Genomic DNA, 13,340 nt, shown 5'->3' with positions numbered 1-13,340 from the left:
AATGAACTTGTGTGTTTAATTCGAGTCCTTTCATATTTCTAACTTTTTCTTCAGGTGAGACAAAAGCAGGCAAATTTTAGCACATTTCGGATTAACATTTTCGAAACCCAAAAACTTATATATTAAAGATCTTTATTTTTGTCAGTTCAAGATCGCCCGCCCCTATGAGACACACAGGAGGTGGATTGATGAACAAAGATGAGAGGGCAGAAAAGAAAACAGTGTTGTGATAGGGAAAAGACAGATGACCTGGAGAGGAAGGTGAAAGGGATCAGCTGCAGGATCAGAGCAGAGCGGAAATAAACCCAAACAAACACCTGCACTGAGGGGATATACTGTGTCTGATCTGGTGTCCATTGATCTGGACTTACACTTCAATTAGCGAACATCTCCTCCAGCCTTTCACTCTTTTCACTTTGTCAGAGACTCGGAGATGTGAGCCTGTGTGAGTGTGTTTCCAATACAAACATGTCTGAACGGCCAACAGAGAGTAAAGTGTCACCATACTGAAATTTCAAACTAGATTTCGATACCAAGAAACCTTTTTTTTTTTAATACTAGAGATCGACTGATGTGTTTTTTTCATGGCTGATGCGATACCTTGACCTGCTTCACATCTCCACGTGAGGCACTGCATAGACGTTTAATGTACACATTTATGCAGCGCCTGGAGGTGTCTGAAAACTACATCTAAGGCTACGTTCAGACTGCAGCCTGAAGTGACCCAGATCCGATTTTTTCACCCCACGCGACCTGTATCTGATCTTTTTTTCAAATGCGATCCAGGCCACTTGGATATTTGCTCCTAAAACCGATTCATATAAGATCTTTTGACATGCGACTTCAGTCTGAACGGCCAGGTCGCATTCATCCCACCTACACGTCAGGCTCGGAGTCTAGTCAACGGAGGGAAAGCGAGGTTAGTGAGTTTATTAATATTTTGGGGAGATCGCTGTATTCAGGCCAAATTGGAGGGGTCTTATCGGAACCGGGCGGTTTTTTGAAATGATTGCCAAAGAAATGGTCCTAGCTCTAATGTCAACGAAAAATAAAGAGCCTGCGAGCCAATTGCAAGGAGGCTAAAGACTCAAACAAACGAAGCGGCCGTGGACGTGTAACCTGTCCATTTTACGAAGAACTGGACCGTATTTTGGGAAACAAGGCCAGAGTTTAGGCGACTTCCGTAAACACTGAGCACACTCACTGCGTGTGACGTCGTTGTGTCCTTTTGGGGCGTTTAAAGTTCACACTGGAGATCAAATACAAGTCACATTTAATTGTGAATTTTATTGTGAACCACCTCGAAAAAAAATTGGATTTCACACAAAAAATTGAGCATTAAGCCCTGCAGTGTGAACGTAGCCATAAAGACTTTGACCAATCATGATGCCTCTGCTCTGAGAAAGCACTGGGCACAGAAACTCCACACTTTTAAATGAACTTTATGGACTAATTTGGGTGCCTTGTTGATTTTTTTTGTATCTTTGTAACTATGGGCCAAATAATATTTATGTCTGAAATGAATTATAATCTCACACATGACCCTTTTTTATCATCAACCTTTAAGAGAGATGTGTAATCATGTTTTCAGCAGTAAAGTAATTAATTCAATCTTTGTGGGGGTTTTTTTTTTGGAGATTGATCAAAACTAAATATCGGCCAGTGTTGGAGATTGAAGGTCAATATCAGATGCGCTAAAAAGTCTAAATATCGGCCTGCTATACCGGTCAACTGATTTTTTGTTCTATGTCTAACTTATACCCAGATGACAATTTTACAAAAGTATATTATTTAAATTTTTTTTATGGACAATAGAATGTCATTTTAATCACAATAATATATGTTATTAGATTCTTTTTTTCAGACCAGGTGTGTGAGAGTAAAAAAGCCCCCTCGTCCCGGTTTATAGTCTATAGTCTATATATAGTTTATATATAGTTTTATAGTGGGATATTGTCCTGAGAAAGTTGGACTGCAGGTGGCGCTGTCGTCCTGCCTCCACTGGTAGGAAAACAGCCCCAAAACCTGTTTAAATCAGGTGACTGGACACGTCACAGCAACATCGCGTGACTCTAAGGAAGATCGCAGGGAGCAGTCGAAACTGTCAGGTATGAAAACAAACTCTTGGTCTGAAAAAAAGAACCTAATAACATAAATTATCGGAAGACCAAATTAACCTCATTGGACTTATTACAATAATAGTTTCTTTGCTCTCTATCCACCTTGTTTCCAAAGTTGTAGTCGACGCCGCCATCATCATTCGGGCTGTATTATTTTGATCTTGACAGCAAAAAAGTTCTACGTATAAGGACTATCCACCTTATTCCGTCTTGCTCACTTTAGTTTAAATGCTCCCAAACCTCAATTTTTTGTGGTGGTTAAACAGGAATCCCATTCATGTCAAGGAGCATTTAGAGACAAAAGTGGGCGAGAGTTCTGATATCAACCTTATTCCAGAAGTTGCTGTCAAAGTCGCCATCGTAATTTGAATTGTATTATTTTGTAACGGAACGATCTTGACAGTAAATAACTTAAATCAAGACTATGAAGCCGTTTTGAAGCCCTCCAGAGAATCGGTGCAGTGTGACTTGTTGGTACACGTGAAAATTAGGCCAAATTTAACCGGAAGTGCCATCAGGAAAAAGCGCAATCTAAGAGCATTTAGAGACCAAATTGGACAGGTTGGATTAAGGCAAATCCTAGATCGGAACAGCTAAAAAGTTTGTGTTTTGATTTGAAAAAGTTTAGATTTTTTTCCGTGTCAATGCTCAAATGTGTCTCTAGTTTTTATACTAGTTTCCGCTCTGATTAGTGCCTGGGTTTTGATTTTGACAGCCCTAGCAGGTAATAAGCTTCTTTTAGTCTAAATGACACGGAAATGCTTTATTCACCTGGTGTCAATTGAACTTTTGAAGTGCAAAGAAGGCCACGGAGTGAAAACCCCTCACAGAATATAATGAAAGTGAGTATGAAAAGTGGAAGAACTACTTTTTAGGAAACAGCTCTGAGTAGCCTTTGTATCTATTGTATTTTATTTAAAGTCTGTCAAGGAGAACATTTTGAAAACCGAATAGCTTGAAATATTACACCCAATAACGAGTTCTGTCAAGACTCTGTCCGTCAAACTTCACTTAGATGTTTTGAAATTCACCTGGAGTTAAAAGGCTGATATTACGGTATTTTCTGATCTATGTTATGTTTTTTCCTCATCACAAACAGACCTAGAGTTGTGTTTTGTTTCATTCACACGTTTATCACAACAAACCCTGCATATTTAAGGCTTCTAGCAAACTGAAAACACTCTGTTGCACCTTGTGATGTCATGTCGTGATACAAGAAGTGCTCCACTCTGTTTTTCACAACGTCAAGAAGTGCCTCGTTGTAGATTTGCGCGACTTCCGGTTAATGCTTTTCTGTGAGGAAATATCTGTGGAAATGTCTCGCGTATTTTCCACCTGCTTCATAAATCTGCCCCATCACCAAATCTTCAACCAACAAAATCGACAAATGATAGACATGAAGAATTTATCCACAACTATCAAGGTAAGAAAGACAAAAACATAAAGGCGAACAACGACGAGCATTAGTGAACTCCTGAGCAAAACTAACATTATGATCATGAATGAAACATAAGTAATTTGTTAATAAGTAACTTGTGAACTCAGACTGATTCTAGAATTAAAATAAAAAATCGATTTCATGATGTAAATATTGGCATAAATGGAAAGATTTGTGCAGTTCGAATGCTACAGAGTCCTCACAAATTACATGTCTAGTAGGGATGTAACAATAACTGAGATATTGTGATATCGTATCGTCAAAGTTCTCACAATATATCGAATTACAAGTCTCTTTGCTTAAATTAAAAGTTATGGTGCAGCAGTAGCTAAAAAAAGACAGAGGAACTACATAGACCATGATCCTTTGCTTAATTTCAGTGCAGGCTACAAGAAGAAATAACAGTTCTAATCACTTTTAAGTCTTAGTTCTTTGGATTTTAAGAGGAAAAAGTGGCATGTTAACACTTTTGTTAGTCTCCACAAAGTATCGCAATAAATACCATACCGTGAGATGTATATCGTGAAAATATCGTACCGAGAGATTTGGATATTGTTACATCCTTAATTGTGAGCCTCCCCACCATATCGTGAGCTTTCCCACGATATCGCAATAAATATCGTACCGTGAGGTTCATACCGTGACAATATCGTATCGTGAGACTTGGATATCATTACAACCCTAATGTCGAGCATTTAAACTGCACAAATCTCTCTGTCTATCATAATATCTACATCATGAAATCGATTTTTTTGTTTTAACTCTCGAATCAGTCTGAGTTCACAAGTTACTCATGTTTTATTCATGACCATAACGTTATTTTTGCTCTGGAGTTCACTAATGCATCGTCACTGTTCGCCTTTAAGTTTTCGTCTTTCTTACCTTGATAGCTGTGTATAAATTCTTCACGTTTATCCTTTGTCGAACTTGTTGGATGAAGATTTAGTGATGGAGCAGATTTGTGAAGCAGGTGGAAAATACACGAGACATTTCCACAGATATTTCGCAGTAGAAAAGCATTAAGCGGAAGTGACGTTTACATCGAGATACTTCCAACCGTTGTGAAAAAGGTCTCTAAAAGGAGCTGCCAACTTGAAAACTACCGCTTCATGACATTAAAAGTTAGAACAGAGGATTTTGAGCTTTGGAGATGCAGACAGACTAATAATAAAACTATTTAAACACGTGTGAATGAAACAAAACACAACTCCAGGTCTGTTTCTAACGAGGTAACAACATTAGAGCACGACTTAAACCTCACATTTTTCGTAACATCGAACCTTAAAGTGCAAAGAAGGCTACAGTAATCAAGCTGTACCCAAAAGATTATTATGAAAAGTACAGTACAGGTTAAAACAACAAAAATCCAAGTAGTCCATGGCCTCTCGGAGGAATAACAAGAACAAAACAGTGAGTCACCATATACATATATAGATTTAGTTCTGCACCACATAGATGTTAAAGACACAATGAATCATCAAGTCCATTTTGTGATTTTAAGACTCAAAACTCCACAAACTCAAGTCTGTTCAGGGACAACAATATTAGGGAACCACAATACGCCTTGCTCAAATATGTGGAAACGCAACATCATTACCCACAATGCCGTACCGCTCGTCTACAGGATATGTGCATTTCCGGTCATATTTTAACAAAGGCGACACCACAACACAAGTTAAAGGCCCCATATTATGCTGGTTTCTGAGCTATTTTATAATGTTGTTTTCTAATTTTTTTCATTCACACAAGTTCAAACTCAAAACTATTCCCCCTTATGATGTCATTTGGTGATACAGGAAGAGCGCCACTGTGTTTTTAAACTCTATACACCTTCACTAGAATCATTTGGATAATTTCAGCTCTGGAATAGATGCATCACGAATTTCGGACTACCGATTGCGCAATGCATACTGGGAAGGATTTTCCGAAAAAGTGAGCATCAAATCGCCACGTCTGTTTTCCCAGTGGGTTGTGTCTATTGACAAAGTCGATCTTTTCAAGTCTTTTGAACCATATCGCTTTTGTTTCTGGTTCTGATATTGTCATATTTTAGTTTTGGGATTTGGACATCGTAATTGTGTGGGCTCGAGAAATGGGCTTCAGAAGTTTGTGAACTCCATAACTGCAAAAGGGAATCAGATCTGTGTGTGACTGCAAACCTCTGTTCAAACTGTTTCCCTTCCCAACGGAATTGAAAAATAGTGAAAGGTGAAGGCGATGGACAGTGCTGATCCACAGGAAGGACGAAAAACGAAACCTTTGACTGCCTAAATCATCCCGAGTTTGCAGCGAACATTTTGTATGTGGAGCGACAACAAAGCAGGATCCCGCTTTGATGACGCGAGAGGTGTAGAAGACAAACAGGCTGAGCTCGCACTTTCATGTTGTTGTGACTTTACAGTAACATTAAGTCTTGGTCGCTTTGCAGTGGAAGGTGTTTCTTGGTGAACAGCTGGTGCCTTTCGCTTTGACTTTTTAAATTCGTAACCAAGGTTGAGCGAGGGATCAGGGTTTTGCTTTGATGGCGCTCCACATACAAAATGTTCGCTGGAAGCTCGGGATGATTTCTTAGGCAGCCAAAGGTTTCCTTTTTCGTCCTTCCTGTGTACCAATACTTCCCATCGCCTTCACCTTTCACTATTTTTCAATTCCGTTGTGAAGGGAAACAGTTTGAACAGAGGTTTGCAGTCACACACAGATCTGATTCCCTTTTGCATTTATGGAGTTCGCAAACAAATTTCTGGAGCCGTTTTCCGCTCTTAGGATCCAACAACCACACAATTACGATGTCCGAATCCCAAAACTAAAATATGACAATATCAGAACCAGAAACAAAAGTGATATGGTTCAAACAACTTGAAAAGATGAGCTTTATCAATACATACATCCCACTGAGAAAACAAACATGGCAATTTGATGCTTACTTTTATGGAAATCCTTCCCAGTATGCATTGCGCAGTGACCGGAAGTCCGAAATTCATGATGCATGTATTGCCAATCTACTGAACAAAAAGTTTAAATGTCGCTGTTAACTTGAAAACTACCACTTCATGACATCATAAAGTAGAACAGAGCATTTTAAGTCTTGGAGATGACAAAACACTTCTTAAACATGTGTGAATGAAACAAAACACAACCACATGTACATTTCTGAGGTGGTAACAACGTTCGAACATGGCTCAAAGCTCACAAGAGTCAGTTTAGCGAAATATAAGACCTTTAACCTCTAAACAAAAGACGGTGTTACTCTGCTCTAATCACGTTGGACCATTGCCCGTTAGTACAACACACTGGGAGTTATGCAACTGAGCGGGTATTAGAAAGTTATGAGCTGCTTTTGGGAGCAAAGGGCAGAGTTAGAGTTAAGAGTTAGAGTGTGTAGCCAAGAGGAAATAAGAACTAGATGCAAAGTTTAGAACAAGGACAAACACTCATTAACCCTGGAATTGTAAGAGAAACTGTAATGGTTCTTGCAATGTTGGTGCTTCGATATTCTTATATTTCTTAAAAGTTCATTGTGTAACTTTTCTGGTGGAGGGTCTGTAAAATGGTTTTCTTCGTGGAGATGTTATTGCTTTGTCTGGAATGTTTCACAGTATGGCATTAAACCTTTCTATCTTCATGGAAACCAAACTAGACCAAGTTTCAAGTGAGATCTGTTCAGTCAGAATGCGTTTTTTCTACTTTATTTTTGAGCTATAAACTCAAAAAACTTAAGGTAGAGCTGTTTAATGTCATACTGTGGAACATTCCAGGCAGAGCAGCGACGTATCCATAGAAACGAGCAGGTGACAGACACTCGATCAAAAAGTTACACAGTGCACCTTTGAAACAGTTCGATTTATTCTCCTCAAAGGGTGCGTTTTATGAGAAATTTTGCTATTGAAAATGATTTAGGAAAGTTTAATATATTTTGGTATTTGTCATTCTGGCACAGCAAGTTGAATTTGAATTGTAAAGGCCTTTATTTACCGCTGTGTCAAAATCAAAACAAAGCTAAAGCCTAAAAGAAAAGAAAAGGGAAAAGGAGATGACACCCTGCTGTGTAAATATAAAAATATATACAATACCAGTTAAAGTCTGGACACGCTCTCATTCAGTGATTTTTTTTCTTTATTTTTACTAGTTTCTGCATTTTGAAGACTTCAAATATACGAACCAAGATAAATGGAATTATGCAGTAAAGGAGAAAGTTTTCTACTCTATAAATGTATTATATTCAAGTCCTCAAAGTAGCCTCCCTTTGCTTTGTCAAAAAATATTTTGTAGAGTTATTTCATCTTTTTTCTTTGCTACATAATTCCATATATCTTGCATTATATATTTGATGAAGAAGTGGACTTGATTTACGGATAAAAAAGCAGAATAAAAATATATAGAATGAGCACCCACAAATCTGTCAGGTATAGGCTGTATAAAGAAATCTTATCTTCTAAACTTTTTGAAGAAGTGGTGCACGCTTTTATTTCATCACACCTGGACGACGGTAACGCACTTTATTCTGGCATCTCACAAAAAGCACTTTTAACGACGACAGTGAGTCCAAAAAACTCACAACTTCTAACAGGAACCAAAAGAAGAGAGCACATTTCCCCAAATCTTGCGTCTTTGCACTGGCTTCCTGTTAATTTTAGAACAGATTTTAAGATTTTATTGTTTGTTTTTAAAGCTTTATAGAGGATTTTTTAAGGGAAGTGAAATAGCGCGTTCACAATTACTGTTGAAGTGACCTGTCTAGAAGTAATTTAGCAACCGACGCGTCAGTTTTTAGTCCCTTTGTCTCTCTGGAAGGAATCTCCAAGAATCACCTCAGTTTGTCTTCGCTCCTTTTCCCCTTCACTTCTTCTTTCAGCGACCTCAAAAACGGACGTTCTTTTGCGGCGAACTGGTCGTGGATTCTCGTCCGCCGTCGCAACAAACTTTGTGCAAATTGCAAGGAAGCTACAGTTTGAAAAATCCTCTAAGAACCGCTGCATAAACCACGTAATCCTCACACGCCAGCAAGTCAGTTACACTAGAAACGTAGGGAGTTTGATTGACAACCTAACAGTCAATAGAAAATGAGGCAGCCTCGTTTTCTATTGGCTGATATTTATCTGGCCTCACTACGTCCACAGTTGATGGGTTTTCATTCATTTTTTTTTGGTCATCATAATTACAAGGCTGCTGCGTCTCTGTAATGGTATTTTAAACTTTCAATGACAATTTGAAACTGAAAAAAAATCCTCCGTACAACCTTTAAGCCCACGTTACATCTCGGACCTCCTCCAAATTTACATTCCAGTGCGTGGTTTGACGTCCGAGGGCCAGCTCCAGCCTAAAATGTGGTGCCAAAAAAGTATATTACGAGGTTGCTAGGGAATCAACAGGAAGTCACTCATATTGGAGCGATCGTGCGACCTGACACCGAAGGCGCAATTTCCTGTCCTCGTACTTTAATGAACTCGACCTAGGGGTTTTTTGACCCAGCCTCACCAGAATCATTCTGTATCGTCTGGTCAAGTGGCTCACCATCGAACTTTTAAACTCAGAATTATGACGTTTAAACTCGTAATTATGACTTTCTGTGAGGTTTTTATTTTTTTATTTACTGGCGGAAATGGGCTTCCATAGAATAGGAATTTAATAGACAAAATCGTGAAATAAAAACTCCAGGATCAGGTTGAGCGGGTTAATACGAACATTTTAAGATCAATATGAGGAGCCTGACAGTAGCAGTTACTGAGAGGGACGACGTTTTTTCAATAGAAAGTGAATTGGAGACGGAGTCGATGGAGCCAGAAGCGCACCCATGCTCACTTCTATGATTTGATGTCTTCCTATGTATCTAAAACGTAAAAAGTTGTAAAAATAAAGACAAATAAACACTAAATGAGAGTGCGTGCCCAAACTTTTGACTGGTCGTGTATGTAAACGCGTTCTTTCTGACATATCAACTGTCACTTTTTTAAGATCTTCCCTCAGATCATCTCCTGATTTTTACTACGCCGCCGTTTGCGTTGCGTCTCTGTTGTCAAGTGAAAGTTCCTCATTCATTTGCTCATTTATCATTTACAAGTTTACAGAGATCAAAGCGCACGTTAAGAGGAGAGCGGAGATGTCTTGATCTTTGCGTCGCTGTACGTTTACGGTGTTTGAACTAGAAAACCTGCGAGTCGGAAGTGAATGGAAATGAGCAGAGGAAAGAGAAGGGGGAGCAAAGTAAACCAGCCAGTCTATGTGTGTACAGTAGATATGAAGGGGTCCAAAGCTCGAGTTGTAAAACGGGGGGGATGGGACAGATTGGGTTAGCAGTGAGCAGTTGGGTTAGTTTAAAGCGACAGGTTGGAAATACATACCGCCCAGATGCAAGTCCAGGATTTCACTGTAATTAGAATCTCCCCAATAGTCTACAATGACAGGCATATATTAGACATTATTGAACACAGCGCCAAACTGGGAAAACACACATTCACATACACACATACACACACACACAGTCCATAGCAGCACATGCATGTTTCAATTTTCAACACTGCGGCAAACTCAAAGGAGCCCCTCAGTACTCACCATAACGGGCGTAAATGGGCGTAATGCAGAGAGCGACGGCAATTTGACATTTTACGTCACATTTTCAAATACAATCATAAGAAGGCGTCATAGATTTGCTGTATTGCTGTTCAGTTTGTCCTTTACATTTCCATATACCGCCTCTAAGAATTTGATTTTGCATTTTTGTTAAAGCTGCACTGCGTAACTTTTGCGTTGGAGGTCCGTCACCTGCTTATTTCGATGGATATGCCATTGCTCTGTTCCACAGTGTGACATTAAACAGCTCCACTTTACATTTATTCAATTACAGGTGGTTTTATAGCTCAAAAATACCTAGAAAAACGATGCATTGTGACTGTGAGCGGGGTCGCCTCTCCACAGATCTGACCCGTTACCTGGTCCTGTCTGGTTTGTTCTCCGTGAAGATAGAAAGGTTTAATGCCATACTGTGAAACATTCCAGACAAAGCATGAACGTCTCCACAGAGAAAAGTATTCGAGTATTAGAAAAATGACAAAACGCACCTCTCAGTGAATTGAAAAATGTAGTTTTGTTTACAACATAATCCCATAAAGTGTGAAGAATCCCTCAGTTCATCCAGGTAGAATCCATGGCGAGGAGAAAATTCAGTTTGTCGACTGATCAAAAGTTAGTTCAGAACTGAAGAAACGGCTTGGATGAGCTGCGAAACATCTTCAACCCAACTAACTTTTGTCCAGTCGACAAACTGAATTTTCTCCTCGCCGTAATCCCATAAACTTTACTTTATATAATAGATTTCTTCTGTATGTATATGAAATGCAGAAAGATGTAAAATAAACTTGTGACTTTCTTTCTTGTAATATTTTCTACACTTTATACATACAGAAGACATCTAATATATGAATAAAGATATATGGAATTATGTAACACAGAAGAAAGCAGGAGCCAAATAACGTTGTGTTCTCAAATATAATAATAAGTCTGCATAGATTTGTTGTATTGCTGTTCAGTTTGTCCTTGGGTTTGTGTGCAGACATAACAATGAATTAACATGAGCAAAGTTTTTTCAATACAAAGAGAATTGGAGTTGATGGAGTTGTTATTGCTTTGTCTGGAATATTTCACAGTATGGTATTAAACCTTTTTATCTTCATGGAAACCAAACCAGACCAGGTAACAGGTAAGATCTGTGGAGAGGTGACCCCACTTATAGTCACAATGCATCATTTTTCTAGGTATTTTTGAGCTATAAAACCACCTGTAATTCAATAAATGTACAGTAAGGTACTTTAATGTCACACTGTGGAACATTTCAGACAGAGTAATGACATCTCCATAGAAACAAGCAGGTAACTCTTGTATGGTTGTCTGGTTCATATAGAAAACTAGCTATCAGCAGATCCTTAAAGCTGCATTGTGTAACGTTTCTTGAGATAATTTTCACCATGGAGATGTTTTTGCTTTGTCCAGAATGCTTCACAGTATGGCATTAAACCTTTCTATCATTACAGAGTCAGTCCACATGAAATCAGCCGCTCTCCCCTTTGAGCCACCTCAGATTTGGCTGAAAAAAATTCAAAAAAAAAAAACAAATGAAAGTTCCTGAGTTATGGCCTGTTGAAATTTTGGGGGCATGCTCACTTTTTCGGAAGCCTTAATTTATTAGCATGTTTGAGAGACCATAACTTCATTAAAACATAAAGCTAGGAAACTGAAAATTGTGTTATTGTATACTCTTGGTCATAGATACTAAATCTGTTTTCAAATTTTGGGTATATTTATTAAGGGGGGTGCTGTGGGCGCCCAAATCTCAAATTTGGCTGTAAATATCTGCTTGGAGTAAACAGATCTTGGACCTTGGATTTGACAACAGATTTAGAATCTATGACCAAGAATCTACAATAATACAAGTTTTTTGCTTCCTAGCTCTGTTTTTTATGAAGTTATGGTCTCTCAAACATGTTTATAAATTGAGGCTTCCGAAAAAGTGAGCATGGCCCCAAAATTTCAACGGACTATAACTCAGAAATCACTCAAGGAATTGAGCTAAAATTTTAGATTCTTTCATTTGGTCCTTTTAGAAATGTTTTGAATTTTTTTTCCAGCCAAATCTGAGATGGCTCTTAGGGGAAATTCCTTGAAAATGGCAGATTTCATATGGACTGACCCTATAAAGCCCAAACCAGACCAAGTTACAGGTCAGATCTGTGGAGAGGCGACCCCGCTCACAGTCAGAATGATGCTTTTCTTGGTATTTTTGAGCGATAAAACCACCTGTAATTGAATAAATGTGAGGTAGTTTAATGTCATATCGTGGATCAATCCAGGCAGAGCAATGAGATCCATAGAAACAAACAGAAAAAGTTACATAGTGCATCTTTACCTCACCGCTGGGCATAATGCAGAGAGCGGGGCCCATTGTATATCACATTCTCAAATATAATAATAAGAAGCCGACATAGATTTGCAATGTTGCCGTTCGGTTTCCTTTCCCTATACTTCCTCCGGGGCGATGGTTTTGTGTGCGGACATATCTATGAATTAGCATTTTTATTAAGTGAATTGAATTTAACAGAATGACAAGAGGCCATTTTTCATGATGTGCTACAGTATTGCGAGGATTATTGGGACTAAAGGCTGAGCGGCGGTAAACGAGGCGTCTATTTATTCACACAGTGGAACACCCGGACCCCCGATCTCATTTCCTGCGCCACAATCATAATAAAGATTGTATGTCTTAGTCAACAAGATCCTCACAAAAGTTTATCAAATCACTCAACCGCGGTAGAATGTGACGCTATAAAAGAAGCTGCTCCCCTGCACGCCCGTTCAAATGAGATTGGATTTATTGCCGTTGTATTAAAAGTGCATTGCGTAACTTTTCTGGGGGGAGGGTCCGTTAAATGCTTTTCTCCGTGGAGATGTTATTGCTTTTGTCTGGAATGCTTCACAGAATGGTATTAAACCTTTCTAGCTTTCTATTTTCACGGAAAATCAAACCAGGTGAAGTTACAGGTCAGATCTGCGGAGAGGCGACGCCGCTCTCAGTCAGAACGCCTGTTTTTTTGGTATTTTTGAGCTATAAAACCACCTGTAATTGCATAAATGTGAGATAGAGCTGTTTAATGTCACACTGTGGAACATTCCAGACAGAGCAGTGAGATACTCATAGACGGACCCCCGACCGAAAAGTTACGCAGTGCACCTTTAAGTAAGAAATATGACTTGAGTACCAAAAGTGTCCTTATTGAGAGGCAGTGACGAAGACA

General features: G+C 38.9%; 1 protein-coding gene across 3 annotated transcripts in view; it reads right to left on the bottom strand.

The window, feature by feature from the left end:
• The window catches only part of mical3a (microtubule associated monooxygenase, calponin and LIM domain containing 3a), a 203,302-nt gene that overhangs the window by 22,700 nt on the left and 167,262 nt on the right, over nt 1-13,340 (bottom strand). For all 3 annotated transcript variants that reach the window (XM_055155999.1, XM_055156000.1, XM_020941178.2), the window contains one exon: nt 9,897-9,947. In XM_055155999.1, coding sequence (XP_055011974.1) covers nt 9,897-9,947 — 51 coding nt within the window. The remainder of the gene's footprint in view (nt 1-9,896; nt 9,948-13,340) is intronic.

The sequence above is a fragment of the Boleophthalmus pectinirostris genome, unplaced genomic scaffold (genome assembly GCF_026225935.1).
Source record: "Boleophthalmus pectinirostris isolate CB_2022bp ecotype Guang Dong unplaced genomic scaffold, ASM2622593v1 HiC_scaffold_2, whole genome shotgun sequence".
In the NCBI taxonomy this organism is placed as follows: domain Eukaryota; kingdom Metazoa; phylum Chordata; class Actinopteri; order Gobiiformes; family Gobiidae; genus Boleophthalmus; species Boleophthalmus pectinirostris.
The sequence above is the reverse complement of the archived record's forward strand: the minus strand, read 5'-3'. Positions and strand labels throughout refer to the sequence as shown.